The following is a 24,585-nucleotide window of genomic DNA, read 5'->3' on the forward strand; positions in this document are numbered from 1 at the left end:
GAAGTATACAATTTATTTTTATTTACAATACCCTATAAAAATGTAAATTTAGAAACTTTTATTTCATTAATCAGAACCAAAATCAGGGAAGAAAAAGCACAAAGAAAAATATAATAAAATGAACTTTTTTCACTTGATTGGTTGTGAGGGAAGTGAAGGTGGAGGAGGAAGGGGGCAGGGGAGATGGAGGTTCTGGTCGTACTGGGGTAAAGAGGAGAGGGAGTTGGTTAATATCAGGGAAGAGTGTACTGGTTGTAAAATACCTACATGTGCAAATATTTTTTGTTTTTAAAAGCAGAGTAAAATTAAAAACCCCACCACATTCCAAAAGGAGCAAACAGCAGGACCCAGCCATAGATGGACATGGAAAACTTCAACTAGCCTGGAGCTCTACCCACAAAAGGATCAAACCCAGACCCCATGGTTAGTGGCCAGAGGGCTCTTGAGCTGCTGGAGGTTAAACAAGGTGCAGGAATGCAGAAGGTTGGGTGTTAAAATGGTTCATGGGAAGACGAGGCAAGTGTGCAAAAAGGAAAAAAAAAGTGTGTTCACTGCATCACACGATTGGGATAGGTGAGAGGGGAGCCCACTTGTGCAATTAATTGCACAGGGAACTAGGGCCCTGTGCTGTGTCTGGGGCGGGGGGAGAAGCAGACCTCAGTGCTTGATTATGAGGAGGAAAGGAGAAGCCATGAGACTCACGACTCAGCCAAAGATTAGAGAGAAGGTCACAGGGCCAATACATTGTTTAAAAGCCTCACCCCTGCCAAGAATATAAGGAGGCAGGGTGGCTGTTGTGCACTTCCCACTTTATCTTCTAGAGTGAGCAGGGATTCTCTTCCCAGCTCCTTGGCTCTCTGGCATCTCTACAGCCAGGGGGCAGGAAGGAGGAGCAGGCACGTTCCTTCCCAATCCCACAGTAGCGTGTGTGCTGGGGAAGGAAAGGAAGGGAATAGATAAGGGGTGTTTGGAGAAGCAGCAGCTGTTGTCAAGAGGCAGAGGGGAAAATCAGAATTGGGGGAGAGCTCAGCGCAGCAAGGACATATAGAGCTGTGACCTAGCAGCAGGGGCCAGGAGGGGAGAAACCAAAACACACACCCAACCAAGTTCATGGAGCCAGGGAGGGTCTCCCATGCCAAAATTCCAAGTGAAAAAAATCCCACAAGACTTTGCTTCGGGGGAGGAAGTGCCTCCCCCTCCTCCACTGAAATACTCTGGTGGTCATGGTGGTGGCAAGATGGCAGCTGGGGTGTTCTGAAACCTACCGTATTCCCTGCACCAACCTAACAGAGCAGAGGAAGCAAGAAGACAGGGTCAGACAGTAGCAGTGGTAGGAGATACAGCAGTGGTCAGTGTCATCTCCCCTGCTGGGAAACACCCACAGATTTTTGGCTTTTGTTAACCATATTTGTCCTCATCAGGACTACCCATTTCCCTGCCCATGGAAAACAACTCTCATTTGCAAAGGTGGACTGTGATCCTCACTGTTACTGTGCAGCCACCTTTCCCCTCCCTCTGATATAGCAGGGAGTTGCAGGGGGCAACTAATGGCAGCAATACACCCAACCCAGATGAAAGGGGACCAATGCTGTATACTTACTGCAACTTAGTTTCCAGCAAGTTCAGCTTCTGCTGATCAACGTAGCGAGAGAAAAGGGTTAACAGGTTATAGGGCGTAGACACTGGTTTTGCAAGGGCTGCCTGAGGGATCCGCAGAAGCTCTCTGGTTGCCATGAGCATCAGCTCTGTCCTGCCAAGGAAAATGGGCAGAGAAAAAAAAGCATGAGAAGGTGGCAAGGCAAGAAAAAGGAAAGATTTCACTTCCAGCAGCTGTGGTATGTTGAAACATGCTGTCTCTATGTACATCTGCAATGTATGCGAGCCCCTCAGGGTCAAGTCCAGAGATAGTTTTTGGAGAGTGGTACCCAAGCAACATGTAGGTGTCCTGCACCAAACAGTGTGAAGGGTGATGCATGTTTACTATGCTTCAGTTCTCAACTGCAGAGCTATGGGTAGGTCTGAGTGCAGAAGGGAATGGAAGGCAGACTGCAGAACACAGCTAAGGGCAAAATGCATCTTTAAGAACTCCTGTTACTGTAAGGTAAAGTATTTCCTTTCCTTTGTCCATATGCACACTCCACTGAGGGAGACTTTTAAAAAGGCAGCGTCCAGTTTACAAAGAGGAAAGACTCTCTCAGAGCAAATGATTTATGCACCATGTTGCCAAAAACGCAGCCAGTTGCCAGGAACAATATAACTTTTTGTAACTGTTGTGCTGCTCTGCCAATGCCCAGGTTGGATAAATTTTGTAGCAGTGTGGGAGAGATTACCTGAGCTTTGACAAAGCATGCCTGGTAAGAGAATTCACCCTCAGCATTTTGTCATTTGTCTTTCAATAGTCAGGGATTCCTTTGGAGTCCCTGGAGGGAGACTGCTATGCAATATACCTCAGTCACGCCATGGAGACAAGTTGCCCAGAAGAACAGTTTTGTCCTCTGTAAGCAGAGGCCAGGGCATGCTTCATGCCCAAGGTAAAGACTAATGGCTCCACTCTGGACATGCATGTTTTTTGGAAAGACTGGAAGGTAGATTGTTACTTGAAGTGAGATATTATGACTGCAGTTCACAGGAATGTGTGGCATGTCTTTTAAAGATACCTCATCCTGATGAAAAAACATATGCAGGGAAACCTCTTGTGAGGGATCATTTCTTCTCAGCCTTTTCACTGAGGTGTTAGATTGAGAATGTGGTTTTCACTGATAGGTTTAGCAGAGAACTTAATTCTTCAAATCTGAACAGCCCACTACCAGATCAAGATGTGATGGGAGGGGAGGTGGAGAGGGGGAAAGGGGATCAGTCTTGTGTTGGAGGGAACACCTTATTCAGGTTGTGCAAGAATTTTAGAGGGAGTAGGGGGGGAACCGGTCTGACCACTTAGTGATGAGTACTGAGCTGAGATGGATACTGGAGCACATCTGGACTGAACTTAGGAACAGACTGTTCTACTTGCACTAAAGAAAGTAATTTAGAATTATAGTTCTTGGGTGCAGAACAGCCCTACTCTTCTGCAGTTTACCTCATCCCAGCCAACAGCAGAAATCTTGCTGAGTCAAACCCACCTGGAAAAGGGAAAGAAATTCTCTTCTTGATGCAGCATATGAGATATCTAGTCAGTTATGAACATTGATACTTGTAATCATCCAGTATCCAGGCTGCGAGGTGGAGGATCTGCAGGGAATGATGCCACAGCAAAGGAAAAGGACTTGTGCTGAAGAACACCTGGGAACCAGAGTCATCTTGGCCATACTGGGGATATCAGGATCAAGTTGGTGGAGGCTTATCCAGCTTTCCAAGAACCCTGGGGACCAGAGTGCAGGGATATAGTAGTCTCTGTGTCCACAAAACCAAGGCAGCATCAGACAGGGACCCTGGTCAGGCCTCCCCTCAAATGAATATGTCTGAGCTCTGTCTGGAATAACCCATCCAATAAAGTGTCCTGAAAGACTCTTTGATCTCCTGCTTGTGGTACGAAGAGAAAACTCTGCTTTGGTTTTCTGGTCAGCTGTGCAGAAGACCAGGTATATATACTGCAGAAAGATGAATCTACTGTTTGACACTAGTTCCACAGCTCTGGTGCTAGCTTCTGGGTGTAACTGTGACCTGCGCCATTTACTAACGTAAGAGATAGCTGTGGTGTTCTGTCAATTTGTATCTAGTATCCCAAAAGGGATAGGATTCAGAAGCTTTGCAAACTGCCCTGAGCTCCAACATGCTAACAGTCATCTGTGTTTTCCCTGGAGACCACAGTCCTTGCGCCTCTGGAGCAAGTCCTCAAAGAATCTATTGTGAAGCACCTTGAGGAGAATAGGACAATTTCCGTCTATGATAAGGTAACAGGCTCAAGCAGTGGATGCGATATACCGTGACTTTAGCACAGCTTTTGACTATGTCTTCAATGTTCTCATTAGCAAGCTAAGGAAATACAGACTAGATGCAAGTGCTGTAAAGTGGGTACATAACTGACTGAATTTTGTTCAATGAGTAGTTATCAATGGCTGAAAGTCTAATTGGGAGGAGTTATAAAGTGGGGCTCTCCACGAGTCTCTCCTGGGTCTGGTATTTGTCAACATGTTCACTTATGATTCAGATGATGGGACTGACTATACACTTAGCAAATGTCTAGATGACAGCAAGTTACAGACACTCTGGAGAGTAGGACTAGGAACCAGAATGACCTGGCTAGGCTGGAGAAATGGTTTACAAATCAACCAAGTAAGCTTTGACAAAGACAAGTGCAAAATCCTGCATGTGGGGTGGAATAACTGAAAGCACAAATGCAGACTTGGGTATGACTGACTAGGTTGCAGTACTGCAGAGAAGGACCTGGGGGGTTACAGTTGACCATAAGCTACACATGAGCCAGCAGTTTGCTTTTGTTGCAAAAAAAGCCATGAGCATACTGGGTTGTATTAACAGCAGTGTTCCCTGAAAATCAAGGGAAGTGTTTTTTCCATTCTATTTAGCACTGGTAAAATCTCACCTGGAGTCCTGTGCCCCATGCTTCAAGAAAATGTGGACAGTCAGGAAAGAGTGCACTGCACAGCAACAAAAGTGAGGGGCCTAGGAAGCAAGACTTATGAGAACAGGTTGAAAGAACTAGAGCTATTTAGTCTGGAGATAAGAAGACTGAGGAGGAATCAAATACTTGAAGGGCGATTACAGAGAGGATGGAGATGGGCTTTTCACTGTGGTGGTAAGGGACAGGACTAAAACAATGGCTTCAAGCTTCAGCAGAAAAAACTTAGGTTGGAGATCAGGAGGAACTCTCTGTGAGGCTGGTCAAGCATTGGAACAGGCTATCCAGAGAAACCTGTAAATCTCCATTCTTGGAAGTAGTCAAAAGTAGGTTGAACAGGCACATGGGCTAGGATGGTTTAGTCAGTGATAATTTTGCCTTGAGCAGGCAGCTTGGCTAGATGACCTCATGAAGTCAGACCTGGTTTCTTATGATCTTATGTCAGCAGTTTTCAAATATTTGCTTTCTCTCTTCTGTGGCAGCATTTCACTCATTCTTCTTTACCATATAAGGCAAAATAGGAGTCAAGGACTTTAAAATTTCAGCAAAGCAGATTTAGATAGTCTCTCAAAGGAAATCTTTCCAACTGTAAGAATGGTGCTGTAGGCAAGTAGTGGAATTCCCGAAAAGGGGATAGACATCTGTATGGAAGGTTTAAGAACAACACATCCTACATCTGTGAAGTACTGGGTTTTTGTTTTTTTTAATTTTTTTTTTTTTTTTTTTTTTTAAGGAAACTTGATCTACCCTAGGAAAAAACTGGGCTGCAGTCAGACTTTGAAGAAAACATAACTGATACCTGTTGTGCTTTTATTTTAGGTGTTGGGTGCTTACAAGTCAAGGAGTCTTTCAGGGTCATAGAATCATAGAAAATGAGGGCTGAAGGGACCTTTAGGAAGTCATGTAGTCCAACCCCCTGCTCAAAGCAGGACCATCCCCAACTAGATCATCCCAGCCAAGGCTTTGTCTAGACAGGTCTTAAAAACCTCCAAGGATGGAGATTCCACAACCCTTCTGGGTAGCCTGTTTCAGTGCTTTACTACCTTCCTAGTGAGAAGGCTTTTCCTTACATCTAACCTAAACTTCCCTTGCTGCAGCTTGAGGCCATTGCTCCATGTTCTGTCATCTGCTACCACTAGGAACAGCCTAGCTCCATCCTCTTCGAAATCACCCTTCAGGTAGTTGAAAGCTGCTATTAAATCTCCCCTCAGTCTTCTCTTTTGTAGACTAAATAAGCTCAGCTGCTTTAGCCCCTCATCAGAAGCTGTGCCTCAGCTCCCTAACCAATTTTCATTGCCCTCCGCTGGACTCTCCAATTTGTCTACATCCTTTCGGTAGTGGGGGGCTCAAAACTGGACACAGTACTCCAGATGTGCCCTCACCAGTGCAGACTACAGGGGAATACTCGCTTCCCTTGATCTGCTGGCAACACTCCTATTAACTTGGCCTAGTATGCCATTAACCTTCTTGGCAACAAGGGCACACTATTGGCTCATATTCAGCGTATTGTCTATTGTAACCCCCGGGTCTTTTTCTATAGAGCTGCTGCTTAGCAAGTCAGTCATAAAGTGAATAGTCTGTTTTCGTGCTAACTCCACTGCCTTGACAGGCGGGGCCTTCCAGAGTGGCCTTCCCCAGGGACCATGGGGGTGCAGCAGATTCGTGACCTTTGGAACCAGGATGCCTTCTGCCTGACCACAGCTATCTGCCTTGAATGGGATACCAGAGAAGCCACATCTAGGACTGCTTGTTATCTGGCTTGAGCAATCACTTGGCCTTCCAATACCAGTGAAACAAACATCACCTTCTTCCTAAAGGAGGCAAGCTTCCTGCAGTCCTGGAAATTGTAACTCAGCACCTGGATCTGGTAATTCATCATGACCACTGTTTTGAACTTCTTCAGCCCTTTGCTTTGACTGGCATTTTCTTTTCCAATCTTGTGAGGCAGAGAGTCCTAACTAGTAACCCTGAGTTTTCTTGGGGAATGACCAAGTGAGTCCTGGCTTCCTGAATCCAAGGCCCATCCCACTGATTTGCTCAATGGAGATAGACGACTACAGTCTTGCCCCATCTCCTTAGGGGCAAGGGAGGAGAGGACTTGGAAAGAGGATTTCCCTGGGATGTGGTATTCTCTAATAGGCAGCAGAGATATTTAGAGAGCATCCATTTGTGTGGGGATGGCCTTACCATGTAAAGGAACAATCCTAGAAACCTGGCAATCTTGACTAGGACATCCAGGGTCCAAGGAATTTTTTTTCTGTTTACAGTAACCAAAGGAGGCTAATGAGCAACAGTAGAAAATTAAAATGTAGCAACCTGATCTTTTCCATACTACTGGAGAAGACATGAGTGGCAGGATGCACACACACCACTGTGGCCAAAGGAGGGGGTGAGGCACAGCATATGCACACTCACATGCTGGAAGGTGCACATGGGCAATCATGCAAAGGACAGCTCTTCTCTCCAAGCAGCTGTCAAGGTAGGGCAAGAGATCAGGAAGGGGGAAGGCAGGAGAGAAAAGGATTAGAAAATTTTGGGTGCTCTGTTAACCCCCTAGCTGCAGAATGTCACAAGGGCTCTTGGCTGAGCCAAACTGCCCAAGCCCTCTTCCTTTCTCAAGCTGAGCTGAGTGGGCAGCCAGCAGCCCCTGCTGAGGCCCTGCCCTGCTGAGTCAGCAGAAGCCTCTGCTCCAGCAGCAGGGGCTTAGTTCTGCTTTACAAACACAGTGGAGCTGAGCTCCAGGGGCAGTAGCAGAGGTTCCTGCCAAATCAGTGGCAGCTTCGGCGGCACTAGTCTCTACCGGGAGAAAGGGAAAGTAATGTTGTACATGGGCAACGCAGTGAGCACAAAGAGCTCTTACTGTCCACAGCCAACAGCTAGGGAGCCCCAGTGGGATCCAGTGGCAGGTACAGCACTCTCTCCCCCAGGCTCAGATCCTAGTACTTACCTCTGCTCACTATCAGTGGCAGAGACCTGGCTTGGGAGGCTGTAGTATAAACCATCACCATGCAACTCCTAAGAACATGTTTTAACTTTTGGTAATGCTCACTATGATTTAAAATAAAACAAGTGCTAAGTGTCCCATGCAACAAGGTCCTATGCAAGAGGCCACTCCCAGGAAAATGCAGCCAGAAGTAACAAATTCAAATTCTTTTCACAGGTTAAAATTTTTAACTGGAGGGCTACCTAGGCACCCTCGGCATCCAGCCCACTTGCCTAGACACTGCCTGCTGATGTTACCCAAGAAGACTGCATGTTGCACACCCTGGCCAAACAGCTTGTTCTAGAAAGGATCTGAAAGCCTCCAACCATACATCTGCCAGGAGAAGACTGGAGGGTAGAAATTAGGCTCCAAGAGGATATTCAGGCTAAAGTTCAGTTCCCAGATACAGCAAGGCTTTTGTATAAGAAATCAGCTAATAACAGTGGCTTCAGAATCTAACTCACAACTTTGAAGAAAATCAACTACAGATTACCACTTTGGCCACGTTCAATGCATTTACACTCACACTGACCACCTACTCCACGTTTCCAGATTCAACACAATGGACTGGTTGGATGAATCCCTTCTCAAGTTTCATATATTTTTTAAAAGCCAGAAGGGATCATAAAAATCACTGAGTGATTTTCAACACAGACTACAGAATCTCACTCAGATACCTCTATGTTAAGTCCAGTAACTTGGGATGGATGAAACCATTTTCCAGAATGTAGCATCCAGTCCAAATGTATAAACTTGAAGAAATGAAGAATCCACCTCTTCCCTTGGTAGCCTGTTCCGGTAGCTGATCATCAGTACTTTAAAAAGTGTATATTTCTATGTATGTGAATTTTTAATTTTAGCTTCCAGCTATTGGTTCCTGCTATGCCTTTTCTCATTACATTAAAAAGTTCTTTGCTACCTGACATTTTCTTCCCATGAAATTACCTACAACATGATAAATCATATGTCCTCTTGAAATTTTGACAAGTGAGAAAAGATTTAGTTCCTTGAGTCTCCAATAGTATGGTATTTCTCAAGCCCTCAAATCTTTGAGTACTCTCTGTATCTTTTTCAGTTTCCCCATCAGGTTCCTTTAAAACAAACAAAAATGTTGATACCAATACAGTACCATCTAATTTTGGTATCAACCTCAGCAATGGCATTCAGGGGAGAAAGGAAGGAGGATCACCTTTCTACCCTTTTCCAGTTCTCCTCTTCTTCATGCATTCGACAATCATGTCAGCATTTTTCACCCTGACAACACTGCATCTCCTGTTCAGTTTGAAGAACACTCATGGATCACTGTGGATAGAAGTCCCTTACATCAGGCAGAAACTGCTGTTAACGCTTTTCTCCAGCAATATGGCACCATTATACAGGAGTAAACCTACAGCTTCCCAGACTCCCATGTAGAACACATCTCTGGCAGCCAGAAGCATCACTTTCAAAAGAGAAAGAAGTGGAATCCCTTCAATGGGGCACACATTCTCCACAACTGGTAATCCTCACTAATCTGATGTGCACAGGAACTTTGTACAGAGCACAGCACAATCAGCAAGACCATATGAAGGATTCAAATTACTGCAGGAAACCATCAGCTCTACAATTTGCAATTCCCTATTTCTGCTGGGAACATAAAGGATGACATCTCCAGATTCTTGGTCCTATTCTTTGACTATTACAGAAAGTCTCAACTGCTATCAGGAGCTTGTATTATTCAGCATGTAGATGGAAAAAGGCAATATCGAATTCACCACTGGCTAGTTTGCATTATCCTCAAAAAGGAAGATAGATGCAGGGGAAGACATAGCTATGGAGTGGGGACTCACCACTGGTTGTCTTGCATAAGTTCTGTGGCAGCATCTGAACTCTGCAATTCTTCCCCACGGCTTAAAACCAAGTATAGTAGGGACAAGCCGAACTGCAACAAGAGGGAGAGTGCATGTTTAAGACAGGCTGGTCTCCAAGTCTGCATGCACTCTGTGCATCCAACAGAACAAGGAGTCACTCTTCTTTTCCTGGTCCTGTTACACAGCCATATTTCCCTCTTTCAGGACCAGCCTTCATTTCCCCTTCTCCAGTCCCTGCTGGTTTTCTCTGTGCCCCTCCAGACTGCAGACGGTATCAAGATAGCATTTGCAGAATATTCTAGGATAGACAATGCTTTTTCCATTATCTCCCCTTTAAGGACAAACTACTGTAACTTTCCCTCAACCCTGAGGATGACTGTCTTCAAGACACAGTTTACTAAGTTCAGAGAGAAGAGTCGGACAAAGGCCTCCCTAGCCTTTCATACTCAGTGTTGGACTCTGCAGGAGTGATGCTAACCAGGCTCACTTTGAATTAGAAACGCAAGTCGTTTTTTCTCCCCCACTCAACAGCTAAAAAATAGTCTGGTTTCTCTTGCAGACATTTTGGCACATGCTTCTTCATTTCCTATCTTTCCCTCTCAATCCCTGTGCTCTTCTGGTTATTTCGATAGGTCAAGGCTCATCGTATCAGATTCCACCCCCTGCCAATCCAAAAGTGGTCCACTGCCAAATTCTGCTGGGATTGGATTCAGAGCCATGACTATAAACATTTCCATTCCTTGTCTGCAGCCTGCTGCCCCAACAAAATATACTATGCCTCAGTCCACCTACTCTTTGTGCCAGCCTTCACAATATACTTGGATATACCAACCATCTTGGCTGAGGTGCCATTGTAATCTGGTCCAAGATGCCGGGTTTATCTTGGCCCAGCATTCATGATTTCAATTCATTCTTTTCTATATCAAATACCAATCCAGGATAAGGTAACTTATTTGTCACAGGCACCAGGTACCCTGGCATTAAAGTTAAAGCTCAAACAGACCAGCAGAAGAAACTCTATTGTGAGAAAGAATGCCCCTATCCACCCCATTAGTAGTATTGCCAAAGAATGTTTTGCTTTAACTCCCAAACCTTTCAAAACTTCCATTGCCCATATTCTGGCTGGCCAATGCAAGGAGTCAGATCTAGAGAAAAGGGAAGAGGAAGGTAATGGAAATTCTCTGTAATGAGTCTGAAAAATGTCCCTTCCTTAAGCTGCTAGCTAAGGGAATAGGACTTCTTCCTCATTCATTCCTACTTTCACAGTTAAGACTACAAATTTCAGCAATATTTGCTCAGACACTACCCCTCCACAGAAGGAAACAATTATTCAGAAGGGGTAGCCTCTGAATAGACTGTTAGCCTAGCCCTAGATTTTGGGTTCAGAGAGGCAGTGTCCAGACTAGGTGGATAGAGAAAAAGTCTGTTTTCTCAGAGGTCTTATTTTATGGAGGGTGCCCTGAGCCTCTTCCTGGATGCTGGATTGGCTAATAAGAGTTCTTTCTAGTTAAAAGGAGACCAAAGGGGCTCTTCTCCCTCCTCTCAATGTCCAGAGGCAAGAGACACTGTAAAAAGTATTAAGAAAGTGAAACTTTCTTTGTCTAGCACCTTCTCTGCTCTAAAGACCCCAGCCTGCTTTCTATGCTCAAGTCAGATCCTAGCACTGAAGGCAATGAGCATGCAGAAGCTGCACTCAGCTATGGCTCACACAGGGCCTTAAGTATTTCAGCTAGTTATGCTGAAATTCCCTAAAACCAGCATCTTGGCAACAAGCCCATGTTGAGCAAGAAGGAAGAAAGGTTAGTTCTTCCATCCCCCTCCAAAGCAGAACATGAACCACATCTCTTCGCCTCAGCACTATCAACACTGGGATGAGACCCCAGCAAGATGGAAGAGGATTAGCTCAAGCACCTTGTTCTGGAGCACAGCTGAGAGGTGCAGGTTGGCAGGTGCCAGTGCTGTTGCATTGTGAGGTAGGTTTGCTAGCTGCTGCAGAAGGCTGGTGACAGTTCCCAGCGGAAGATGATATAGAACATGAGAGAAGGGTCTCAACAGGCAGGGCAGCACCTGGGAATGAGAGAAGAGCAACATTAACCAGACAGCTTCCCAAACAGTTCTCCCAGCTCACGTTCCAGGATGGCCAGGGGACTAAAACACTTGTATGGTCTTCTATTGTTAAGCAGAACAAGGGCTCTCCAAAGGATATTCCCTCTTTAAGGGAATCCAGCTCTTGCTGTGACACACAGAATGAAGGTTTAAGGTAGACAGGAGACTGGCAGAAAAATATAGGCAAAACAATAAACAGAACACTAACACCATGGCATCAACAATAGCTTTACCTCAGGGGTGAGACAGGGTGACTGTACGTACACCTTAGACTTGGTGAGAACTGTTCTATTGTCTCTTGCCTACATATACTGTAAGCTCCCAGGGGAAGGAACCCACTCTTTCTACATCTCTACAAGCCTAAGAGGAGGGGTTCCAACATCAGAGATAACCGGGTGTTGCTTCAATATGAACAGCAGTGCTATTGCAATTCTTCACCCATACCCCATCTTTTGGGGAAGCTGGGTTTCAGTAGAAGTTCCCCAGAAAGGTCAGCAACTGCTCTAAACTGTTCCCTTATTCCCGAGATCTGTTCCTTTTTAAATTTATATTATACAGTATTCCCTTCATTCTTCTTCTATTACATATGCAAGGTTCCTGGTGTTTGAGCACTAACAAATGTAACCTCACTGTGGCATTTACATGTCTTCACATTTCATTTCTCCTCTTTAAAATTAAAAGAAAAACAAAACAGAATAAGTATTAACTTGGCTATTTTGCTTCGTGTTTGCTTTTAATTAATTAACAGCCTATGGAATTAATACAGACCTCTGCTGAAGCAGGAGAGACCAGACCCCTTGCCTTCCTCCGGGAAGATACTAAATGATATTATGAGTCTACTTTTGTTTGCTTTAAGATCTGTAGCCTTCTTTGTACAAGAAGTGAATTTTCAGTGTGTGAAGTCCTGTGCTATTCATGGTTTGCTTCCTTCCCTACCACAACCCCAACTTAAGCCTTCTTCACAGGGAGGAAAAATGTCAGCATTTAAGAATTCTGGCCATTTCTGAAGATTTTGCCATGTGTTCTTTTTAATAGGGAAAGGAAAAAGCTCAGAATTAAGCCTTAAAAAAAAAGTCTGAAAAGGTCCTTCTTCTTTCAGTCTCATGTCTCCTGAAAGACTCATGAACTGAGGCTTTCCCACTACTCAGCTGAAAGAACCAAATTCACTCTTCTACTTGTTTCTCAGATATTTGTTTTTTGTCAAAAACAAAATGCATCTTTTAGTTTAAATTCTTTCCTTCTTTTCTGCACTTCCTTGGTACTAGAGATTACCTGCATTGTGGTACCATACAGAAATAAAGACACTGTCTAAACTTAAAATAAAATTATGTCTTTTTGGGGTGGGGGGTGGAGGAGGAGGAGAAGCAAGGACAATCATGCCCATACCCTTCTGTTTTTCTATAGTTTTCTGGAGGACTAAAGGAGGGGATGTACATTAATGTCCTCCGGGCTGCTGTCATACAACACAACAGCAAAAAAAAAAAAAAAAAAAAAAAAAAAAAAGGAGACAGAGACACAGAAACACCAAGTGTTCTCCAGCTTCTTTAAAAAATGGGAAGTTAACAGTGCTCAGAGGGACAGGACAAAAAACAGACCATCTATGTGATCAGACTTCCTTTAGAAAATGCATGATCTTAGGAAGCTATCTTAGATCAAAGCGAGGTCAGTTTCAGCCCAAGGGAGAATTTCAGGGACAGCTGACTGTGGGAAGATGGTTCTACAATGGAAGTATCCAACATTGACTTGTCCCAATGCTACTCCAAGACCACAGAGCACTTTGCTAGTTCTATATAATTCATGCTCACACACCTATATGAGGTAAGAAAACATGACTGTCCCCATCACTGGGAACATGGAAATGTCAAGATACTTCTTCAAGCTCCTGCAGTGAATCAGGTGTGGAAAGCACAAAACCCAATTCCCAGTCCCCTGCTCTGGTCATACTCAGAGACGGTGCATACAAACCATCATGAAAAGGAGCCCCCTTCCTGTCTCAGCCTTCCTAGTTACCTCATCCTGAGCATCCTTCTTGATAAGGAAAGGCAGGTTCCTGGCTGTTGCCATGAGTATATCAGCGGCCTGCTCTGTGGACAGGAAGGGGAGGATCCGGGCAACCAACCGTTTCCCTTTCCGGATACACATGATTTGTACAAAGTGGTCATCACTAGGCCTGCCAAGGACAGAAGAGTCAGGTGGTTAGTCAGTAACAGGAACAAGCCCAATTTACAGTGGTTGGGTACAGGCTAGGAAAGTATTTAGGGTGCTCCCTCATTCTTGTTAAACACAGGCCAGCATTCAGTCATGACTTCTCTTACTGCCACAGAGAGGATGCCTTCCAAAAGCCTTGCTTGTTCATCCTGAAGGGAAACACATGGGAAATAGCATGGTGCTACTCCAAGCCCTAAAGGTTCCTCTAAAATGGCTCTCCTATAAACTGGGGCAACAATGATCACTGCAGTTAATGCTGCACAACCATTTCCATACCACTCCCTACCCCACATTTCAGAGTATGTCTACACTGCAGTCACTTCTGCGTGGCAGTAACTCACCCAAGTTTGGGTGCTGACAGCAGTTGAGCTGTGGCAGTGCAGAGCTTGCATGGGCTCAACACCAGGGAACTACCAGATCCCCAAGACAGGCTGACTCTGGTAATGCTCCCCTCCCTCCCCCCACCAGTAACTTCTGTGACTACAACACAGATATGCTATCTGTTGTTTCTTTTACTGGGAAGGTATCTTCCAGGCTCTAGTAAAGGGGTATTGGTTGTAGCTGAGTTGGTCTCAGAACATAGGCAGACAAGGTTCTTTGGGCAAATCCAGTATTTTTTATTAGACCAACTAAGATAGTCGGAAAAATTCTTTGCAAACTTTTGGGTACAAACACCCTTCATCCTCTGGTAAAGAAAGAACCTGGAGTCATTATAAAGAAGGTATGGCAGAAGGGGGACAAAAAAAGCCCACCCTACTATAGAAAAAAAACCTCATACCCCTTTAGAGATAAAGTCAGAAACAGGAGGGCTGTGCAGCAGCCAAGGGAGAAGAGCCTCTCAGTGAGTTATAATCCTTCCACTTACAATGTGCATGGCACCCTCTCACCATGCCCATGAAGCACATGGCTACTGCCTCTTCATAGCAAACACTTTAGTGACTAATCCACAAGAACCAACAGCACAAGCCCACCACACAACACGTGTGTGTGTGTGTGGGTGGGATTGGTGAACCGTGTATGTGTGTGGATATTGATTGTTGTCTAATTTTTGGTGTGGAGTGGTAAGGAGAGGAAGAGCAACTACTAATGCCACCAAATACCCAAGTTCCTCTGTTGTTTGCCTGGTTTCTCTTACATTTCTGTACATTTCCCATCTCTTGTACAGAGACAAGTTCCCCATACACTTCAGAATCTTTGCCTCCCTATCCCCATCCTTTCCAACCACAAGGGCAACAGTCAGGGTCCCTATTGGTTTGAGCAAGGCTGTCACGGAGGGATAATGTTATATGTAGGCAGCAGCTATGGGACTGACCACCTTCCCTGAGCTTCAACACAGGCAGTACTGACAGTTCGCTTCCCTTTCTACACTGTAAGAGAAGAGCAGCAAGGCTGGTCTAGCACATGTGCAGTGCTGAGAGTACTGGAGGTTCTTGTTTCTCCAGGGACATCTGCATGGCACCGTATATGAGCAGACCCTAGGCTACCCTTGTCCCAGCTGACAAGTATACTGCTGCTAGTGCAGACCACAAACCCTGCCTGGGACCATGGACAAATATTCAGGTGGTTCCACTGTTGCAAGTGATGCCTGAGCCAGGTGCAGTCCCTTCCATATGCCTACACATTCATAAAGTGTCCTCACCTATCTTGGCTGGGCATTTTCCCCCTCAGATTGTCATACATGTCACAGATCTTCTGCTTCCTCTCCTCCATCAGGGCTGGCCTTTCCCCTTCCAGGCTCAGAAGATAGCGTCTCTCATAGTCCTCTACATCTAGGAGGAGGCTATAAGTCTGTAGAACAAAGAGCTAAATTAGACCTTGGCAGGTGGAAAAGGAAGTGGCTTCTTAAGTAGTTTGAGGAATGGAAAGTGCAGATAGTTAGCAGAACCTGAGGAGGGGATTCCATTGATCTCTGGGGCAGACACAAAGGCAGCAGCATATTAAAGAGGTCTCCACTAGGGCTGCGCAAAGTTTTGGTAGCAGATTAGATTTGGAGGAGATTTGGCAGCCAAATCTCCGAGTCCGAATCGAATCGTGAGACCAATAAAAAGGTTTGAATTAAATTGGAAGCCTCTGAATGGATTCAGAAAAAATTTGATGCTGCTTCGGAGATTCTGCCCTAGACTAAACAAGCAGCAGTCCTCACCATGCTGGACACAGCTGCCTCCAGGTGGTAAATCTGTTGTGGTGGACGGAGGGGAGAGGAAAAGGGCAGATCAACACCCCCACAGCAAGGGATGGATTGGGGCTGGGGGGCCGGAAATGCAGGCATGGCAGCGCTGGAAGCGGGGCCTATGCCCTGCTGCTGCTTGCCCCCTTCTGCCCAGAGCAAGCCGTGCCTGCATCACTCCCCCCTCCCCTCACACCTCACTGTGGGAGCATTGATCTGCCCTCCCTACCCACACCACACGCACAACAGACTCAACAGCTGGGAGGCAGCTGTGTCCAGCAGGGTGAAGACTGCTGACTGTTTAGTTTAGGGCTGAATCTCTGAAGTAGTACCGAATCTTCGGACCCAATTCAGCCATGGGACAGTGATTCAAATCTCCGAATCAAATCACTGTCCCTCCAAACTGGCCGAATCCAGATCTGAAGCGAATACTTGCTGTTTCACACAGGCCTAGTCTCCACTAGCTCCTTGGTGGGACTGCTGAAGGAGCCAATAAGAGCGAAAGCACTGCCATCATTTACTGGGAATCTTAATAAAAGCCTGATTTATTTCTAGCTTTAAAACACAATGCCACAATCAGGCCCACACAGAAAAGCTGTGGCGTGAAGCCCATTTGCTATCTGAATCCAAGAGGGGTCCGGGCATGAGTCTTTACTAGGAGGTGCCAGTTTTAGCAGTCCCAAAGCACTCAGAGGGCTTAGCAGGTCCCATTTTTTTCTAGCTTAGTTGATTCTGCTGCCTAAAGCAAAGAACAGGAAGGAAGTGTGAGGTGTACACGTACAGGAGTAAGCTACACACTCACCTTCTCAATTGTGACAAGTGTCTGCCGTCTCTTATCTCGAACCTGCTTCTCCTTGGTCTCCTGGGAAAAGACATAACAAGGCTGAACTAGAAGAAGACTTGAGGCTTCTGTTCAACAGGCCAATTCAGCAGGATGGAACTGTGAGGCATGAGCAGAAAGGACACCATAACCCAGGGAGGAGAAGGAGGAAGAGAGGAAAAGCCCAAGATCAAGTTGAGCAGCTTTCACCACCATTACTTACATCATCCTCACTGCGGGATGTCACCACTGCATCGATCATTTTCCGGGGGTTATTCACACTGGAGACCGTGAGCTTCCCTAATGAGCCCTCAAACTGCACTACAAGGACAAAGGAGAGGTAATGCAGAGGTAATCCACATCCAAGCCTAAAACCATTCATACTCTACCCTAGTGATCTCATTCCCAAGCACAATCTTTGGTTTCACTCTATACCTGTTTACTCTTGTACCTCCCTAATCAGAGATGGCCAGTGAGCAAGCCTCCAAGACATCTCTCCTGCCCCCAGCTGCATTCTAAAGCATCAGCCTCCACCCTTTTAAGACCAGAATATATAGCTGTTTTTCATACAAGCTTTGCCATCCATCTCTCCCCTACCTGGCATGTGGAGCAACAAGTGAGAAGGGGCATTTACCTGGCTTGTAGGCATGCTCCAGCTTGGCTACCTGTGGCGTGATAAGTTTAGTACGCTCCTTCTTGGGGCCATCCCCATGCATTTCCTCAGTTGCTGATATTTTCTCCAGCTTCTGGAAATAATTCTGAATCAAGGAAGGAGAAAGAAGAAGAAAAGGAGAAAGTTAGAACTGCAGAACAAGGACAAGTTTGGATCCTCTGTGGTACTGTTGGCTGAGCCCTGCAGTTGGCCAACAAGCCAGACTGCATAGATATAGTTGGCATACCACCAAAAGTAATACCCATTGAAGGAAGAGCCAGAGCCAATGCCAAGAGGAGATGCTGTGCTAAGAGCTTCAGCCCTGCCAGAAGCAATTTACTTAGGGGCATGTAGGACCTGAAAAAAGGGGAGCACGGAGTAGGCCCACAGCCCCAGATTCAGTTTCATACCTAGATGTGGGCTTGGTTGGCATAGCCAGCTGTGGCTCAGCTGGCAAGTGCAAAGCATTTACCTGATAGTAATAATCGTCTAAGTATGGGTCAGTGCTTTGCAGCTGCATCATCTGGATCTTGGACACCCAGTCCTTCTCCCGTTGCAGCATAAGATTGGCATAGGAGTCCTTCTGCATCTGCTCCTGATGGCTGTTTCGATGGCCCCCTCGGTCCCCCGCAGAGCCGTTCAGATTCCGATGCTGACTGATAGGAGGGCAAGGGGGGAGCCCCATGAAAGCACAGGGGAAATAGGCCAGTAACAAAAGGGGACCCAGCAGAAAGAACCTGAGACAAAAGCCAGAAGGCCAGCTGCCCTCCCCTCCTAAGTGAATGGGGATCACTAATTCTCCTAAAGAGATCCCCACAGAGGAATATATTCATACCCCAGGGGAGTATATACCCACCTTGCCCACCAACATAGGTTGTGCACCCAAACACTCACTTCCGGTTCTGCTGCTGTCTCTGATGCAGAAGTCGCCGATGCTGTGGGTGAAGATGAGTCGTGTCTGGTCGAAACATCTGTGGCTGAGACCTTGAGGAGAGAGAATCACCACTGCAGATGGGTTTCTGTGGAAGGGCAGCTACCAAGTACCCACCAACTGAGCATGATCCCATCTGCTTATGCAATGGAAGGATGTGGTACCTTAAGTTCTGCAGATGGGATCCAGGACATGGAGGATGTTGCTGCTGTGCTGAGGGAGGTGCTGGAGGGGGCGGTGCCCCAAAGAAGGCACGGAACCCACTGGCTGGTGACACCATCTGCCCCACTCGGCCCTGCAGCAACTTGGGGTTCATGGATGGGAGGGGACTGCTGACGAGTCCAGAGATTCGAGCAAATTGGCTGGGAGACATACGGCCATGCTGCAGGGACAGAGAGAACACTATCAGCTACATATGCTGGGAAGAGAGCATGAGACAGGTGGACTGACCAGCATAGCTCGATTCATCCAGCAGAGGAAAGAAAATGGAAGCCACTGACAACCATGTAGGAGAAGGGGCACAGAGGAAAGAGAGGGTTGTGCAAAGGCAGAACAGATAATTCAGATCCCAAACCACACACATGGGGTACTGCTGAGAGAGGACAATGACAGAACACGAGAGGGAGTAGTCAGAGATTTACCTGTGCTCCTCCTAGCAGCTGTGCTCTCTGCAGGTGGGTGAGAACAGGAGTGACGTTGGGAGGGAACGGGTGGCCCAGGAGGGAGGAATTCTGGGGAAAGAAAATGGAAGAGCGAAAAGGAAACACTAACTCTAAACAAAGAAACAAAATGGATCAAAATATGAACGATCAGCAGGGACACTACTACAGATACATTTGGGTCAGGCAAAGTGAGAGGCCATGAAAAACTAAAGCTAGACAGACTTGGGGCACTGAGAGGCTGATCTGATTGGAGGAAAGGAAGGGAAAGGGCTGAGCTACTGACTTTGGTGAATAGAGTTCACAACCGGATGGTTCCCATTAAAAAAAGTTTAGACACAGGGGCCTGGAATTATGGGTGGGAGCAGAGGGCAGGAATAAGGACTGTAGGGATACATGCCAGTATTAGAAAGTGTTGGAGGTTCAGGAGGGAGGTTTAGGGAGCACCACCTTTATCGATACTAGAAATTATGACTCTTATGGTTCAGATGGGGGAGGAGTTAGGGAGGACAGGACTAAGACATTAGTGCAGAAGGGGATCAGGTGGGGAACACACAGAGGGCTGAGGAACTCGGTACCGGGACGCTGCACAGCTGGTTCGGAGACATCCTCTCGCTGTAAGGGGCAGGGTAACGCTGCTGTATTGGAGCCCGAATGTGAACAGGCTTTGGACATAGGATCTATCAGGAAGAGGAAAGGAAAAACAACACACACACACACACACACAAAATGGACTTAGTCCTAGTAACCAGACTTCCCAAATCAACTCTCCCTCCACCCAACTTCTAAAATCTTTAAGTTACTTGGTACTTGGACCTTGGGTAGCAGGGCTGTATAGAAGGAGCTGACTGGCAGATGCATGAAAAGAACATACATTTCTCAATAGACTGCTTGTTCTTAAATGTATAATTGGGCATAATGTAGATCAGCCAACAGCAATGCCAGCACTAACAAACTGGGTGGGGAGAAAGACTTCTCTTCCATCCCTTCTACCTCCCACATCACTCCATCTCATGGTAGAAAGGCAAACCCAACACAACCACAGGCAGCACCTGCAGACAGCACCTTGTGGCAGATACTCTGGCTAGACCACCAGGGTGCGCTGATGCACAGTAGTCCCCATGCCCTCCTGCAAATGAAAGCAGGACCAGGCAGGCTGCAGGGACAGTAGGAACATTAGCAGGACAAGATGCATCTGAGAGAACAAACCCACCCCTCCTCTCTTTCCATTTCCTGCCAGAAGCCAGACACTCACAGCAGGTTAAATAAACCATCAACCTTGTGGTTTTCTGCTCTGAAGATCATGAGAGTGGTAAGAGATTAGGAGAGGTGCCTTCAGGACCCCTTTTACACCCTCTCCTCCCCACTATTTCTGTTCTTCTTCTTGAGCCAAACCATGCTGCTTCTACTTTCATGGAAGAGGAGAGGGAGGAGAGGAGGCACCTGCTGGTTGAAGTTCGGCATGGCAGCCTGTTTGGGCGGGGTGCCGATGGGGACAGCACGTACAGGGGGGCTTCCAATGACAGGGGAGGAAGAGCGCCTGGGCAGTGCCCGCTCTGAGAGGTCACGTTCCTCATCCCGGGCCTGGGGTGGTCTCTGAGGCAGGGCATAGTCAAGCACCGACACCGAGGGCATCTCCTGTACATCAAAGGAAGGAAAATGACAGACAATGGTCAGTTACTTCGAACTGATCACACTCTACCAGCCTGCCAGTGACAGGAAGGCAGCCCAGCACACACTTCATCTCAGAAAGAACCCTCGAGTCTCAGGGATCACTTCCCCTCAGCCAGCAAATCTTTATGGCAGTCCCACTGATCCAGAATATCAGAAAGTCAGGAGACAAGCACTCGCCAGGCCTAATTTGCTGCTTAACAAAGAAAGGCATAGGGAGGTTGTGCCTCTCACTACTAAACTTGGGGAAATGCTTTTACAAGACTTTTGGATGAATGCAGCAAACTGTTTCATACACATGACTGCTTCTCCTGTTGGCTCTAGCAACAGATTTATGTTTATTAGCCTCATTTGCCTTGCAGAAGACAGGAAGCTGGGTTTTATTCCAGCTTAAGACAACAGAATTCTTGAAGATTTGGCCAGCAGAGATTAGTTATCTTAACTCAGCCTTAACAGCATCTGTCCCAACTTTCAAGTGAAGGTAGTTTACTAAGGGTAATACACAAATATATTATAAGCAGTCTCACTCGCAGATCCCAGGGGATACTGGCAGAACTGGCTGTGCTTTTCCTCTAAGCTAAATGTGCTTGACCTGGAGTCAGCAAGGAAAAGCCACAGACCCCTTCTTCTTTCATAATGCTATTTTAGAGTCCTGCTTCACAAAGCAGAACTGCTCTTCAAGAGTGAATCAAGTCCCATGATTCAGGGGCTTAGCTGGTTGCCACAGGCACAGGAAGGGATTGCTCATGCAGGACAGGGCATTACAAAACAAGATAAGTGCATTGTGGGTACTTTCAGTTTCTTCGGCTGCATCTGCCAGGCAATGGTCTGATCCTATGCAGCAAGAGGGAGGTCAGCAGACAAAAAGCACTTGTGGTTTGATGCAATACAGTAGGACACAAGGTGAAGGACTGGCAAATCTTGGGCTACTCAGGCTTTTGCTCTAATCAGGAAAGGGCCTCCCAAGGTGGGAAAAAGCACCTTTTCTGTATTTTCCGCCAGTGCAGGTGGCTGACAGACCTCAAGTTCTCCTCTGCTGAGGTAGTAACAATATTGAGACACTACACCTGAGTGAGAAGCGGCCCTCGGATGCGTCTCAGAACTGCTGATCCATCCCAGATGCTGGAGTTCAGTCCTCCTGGATGCTGTGGAACAAAAGAGGTGGGTTGATGTGGAGGTTTTTCTGGCTGCCTGCCCTTCCTCTCCCCCACCGCCTCCAGCTCTTCCACTCCCTTCCCAGCTGCACTCACTTGAACAGGGAGCCGGGTTTGCACAGCCTGCATGATGGCTGGGTCTTCCAGTTCATTATCGATTACCATCTTGGTCAGCCGCTCTGCCAGGTTCTCTTCATGGTCCCCCAGCAGGTCCATTTCATCAGTGACTGTCCCATCTTCCTGCTCTCCAGTGGTTGCAGGTTTGTCTTCCAGTTCAGCCAGCCGCTCATGTGCCTCCTGCCAATCATCATCTATAAGGGAACCACAGAGAAGGGGGCTGGAACTGTTGCACCATGCTTCTCCTCTAGTGCCAGCTGCAATTCCCAGGCACCACTCCACAGAGTTAATGAGTAACCCCTCAGCTTCCTCACTGGACATCTAACAGAGCTGCAAGTGGAACTGCCTGGGCCTGAAGCAACAGCAGCATGGAGGGGATGGACAATATCTCACTTCAGATACGTCACCTCTTGAAGAAGAGATGGAGGCAGAGATAAAGACAGGGAAACAAGGGGGAAACACAGCTCTTACCCACAGCACCGGCTCCAAATGTGTCATCGTTGAACTGGTCAATATCTTCATCCTCCTCACCCAGGGCATGAAAGGCATCTTCATCCTCATCCAGAGGGCAGTCCTCCAGGGACTTGGAAAAAGGAGAGAGAGAGAGAGAGAGAGCAAGCAAGCATGTGTGCTATGAGAAGGTTTTGTGATGTGCTACAATTTCACCTGACTTCTCAGCACCACCAAGCTAGGTTCCTCCTTGGGCACTTCTCACCCAAACTGGAGGTCTGCCCGTTTCTCGACCACTGCCCTGGAGGCTCTCTCAAGCAAGTCTGTGGGTGGGATGGGGGGTGGGGGCAGCAAGTGTTCCTCCACCAGCAACCAAGCAGAAGGCCTATATTTCCCAAGTTTTGCAATATGCATTAAATGTATATGCCAAACACAACCAGCGTGCACTCTCATTCTACCAAAAAAGGTCCCTCTGCCCAAGCACTGCCAAAGTGCAGGCCCTCAGATAAGGCAAAGCCACCACGATCTCCCTCAACTCCCACTTCCCCCTCCCACCCAACAATACTAGACACAGACCATTTCCTGAACTTGCCTCCTAAGACAAGGTAACATCTCCCCACATATATCCCCCATCCTATCCCATGCCTACCCTCAAAGCTGACCAAAAGGCAAGACTCATGGTCCAATGGATAAGGTGTCAGTCAGGGAGACCAGAGCTCAATTCTCTGCTCCACCACAGAGTTCCTATGACACCCGAGGCAAGTCACTTTGCCTCTGGGCCTTCATTCCCCACTGTCAATCAAAGCTACTGGTGCTGCCTGACCTCAGTGCACTGCAAAGGCAAAAGTGTTGGCACCCCTGCACTGCTCAGATACTACAGCAGTCAGCACACAGGACAGGAGAAACTGCTGTCACCCACGCATCCACAACACACCAAGCACCCCCACACCTTCCCTGATGCACCCCTGTGAAACCAGGCACACCACGAAAGCCATGTAAATGAGGACACCCCACAAACAACACACGCCAGCCCCCGCAGGGCAGGCCAAAAATGTCCACTCAGACAACTGCCTTCCTCAAGCCAACTTGGTAAAAAACAAGGGCTCCCCATGCCCCTAAACAACATAAATGCTATGCTGCTGCTAGTTAAACTTTTATTATGACACACCTCTAACCACATCATCCTTTCCCTTGCTCTCAGCAAGGCAGGTCCCCATCAGTAGGCACATGGCAATTGAGCACACAGCAGAGCCAAACAGGCAGAGAATCATAGCAAATGAGGGCTGGAAGGGACCTTGGGAGGTTGTGGAACCCAACGTTTCTCAACCCGTGGCTCACAAGAATATATGAAACTTTAAAAATAGATTCTCCTTTAAAGGAGAAAAAATGAGAGACATGGGGGCTTTTCCCGTGCAGGCTGGCAGTGCTCCAGCCTATGAAGGGCTGCTTGGGGCCCCCCCCTTTCCTCACTGGGGATGGGGAGCAGCAGGTCAGGAGTGAGGGATCCTGGGGTGGGACTGGCCACTGATATTTACAAGTGGGTCCTGGTACAAAAAAGGTGGAAAAAATGCTGCAGTCCAACCCCTGCTCAGAGCAGGACCATCCCCAACTAGATCATCCCAGCCAAAGCTTTGTCTACCTGGGTCCTGAACACCTCCCAGGATGGAGATCCCACCACCTCTCTGGATTACCTGCTCCAATGTTTTCCTACCCTCCTAGTAAGAAAATGCTTCCTAGTATCCAACCTAAACTTCCCTGCTGCAACTTGAGACCACTGCTCTTTGCTCTGTCATCTGCCACCACTGAGAGCGGTCAGTCCAGCTCCCTGCTCTTCCCAGCCCCGGTTCAGCAAGTTGAAGGCTGCTATTAAGTCCCCCCTCAGCCGTCTCTTCCCTAAACCACCCCAGTACCCTCAGCATCCCACAGCCCCGGACCATTTCCATCCTGGGCAGGCTCCCTGCGGTGTGCACATCCCTCCAACCGCGGGGCCCGAAGCTGCACACGGGACTCCCGACCCCCGGGCCCAGCCCCCGTTCTGGCCGCAGCCCCCCCCGGCCGGGCCCAACCCATCCCGCAGCGGGAGGGCCGGGGTCAGGGGTCAAAGGGGAGGGCGGGGCCGGACGGCTCCTCACCTGGTAGCGGAACATGGCGCGCGCGACGGGCGCGGAGCCCCTCCCCCCGCGCCGCCCGGGAGGCTCCGCGCGGACCCTGCTCCGGCTCCGAGCCCCCGCCCCCGGCACG

The 24,585-nt window shown here is 47.4% G+C and overlaps 1 protein-coding gene across 1 annotated transcript; it reads right to left on the minus strand.

Moving 5' to 3' along the window:
* On the minus strand, nt 1-24,585 carry PATL1 (PAT1 homolog 1, processing body mRNA decay factor). The gene is made up of 19 exons (XM_019556661.1): nt 24,477-24,585; nt 22,366-22,477; nt 21,874-22,088; nt 21,691-21,768; nt 20,396-20,590; nt 19,531-19,632; nt 18,935-19,024; nt 18,458-18,675; nt 18,257-18,346; nt 17,835-18,018; nt 17,345-17,468; nt 16,934-17,031; nt 16,693-16,752; nt 15,363-15,511; nt 13,526-13,685; nt 11,321-11,476; nt 9,389-9,480; nt 1,601-1,750; nt 1-1,283 (listed from the first exon to the last, which is right to left on the minus strand). The coding sequence occupies exons 1-19, from the start codon at nt 24,489-24,491 to the stop codon at nt 1,262-1,264; spliced, it is 2,310 nt and encodes a 769-aa protein (XP_019412206.1). The 5' UTR covers nt 24,492-24,585; the 3' UTR covers nt 1-1,261.

This window comes from Crocodylus porosus, unplaced genomic scaffold (assembly GCF_001723895.1).
Source record: "Crocodylus porosus isolate Cpor-Errol unplaced genomic scaffold, CroPor_comp1, whole genome shotgun sequence".
Taxonomy (NCBI): domain Eukaryota; kingdom Metazoa; phylum Chordata; order Crocodylia; family Crocodylidae; genus Crocodylus; species Crocodylus porosus.

Bases quoted from the DNA above. Each gene is read 5' to 3' on its own strand.
- PATL1 (XM_019556661.1), bottom strand. The intron at 17,469-17,834 runs GTAAATGCTTTG...TCCTTGATTCAG, and splicing joins TAGACGATTATTACTATCAG to AATTATTTCCAGAAGCTGGA. The intron at 1,751-9,388 runs GTGAGTCCCCAC...TTTCCTTGGCAG, and splicing joins CTTATGCAAGACAACCAGTG to GACAGAGCTGATGCTCATGG.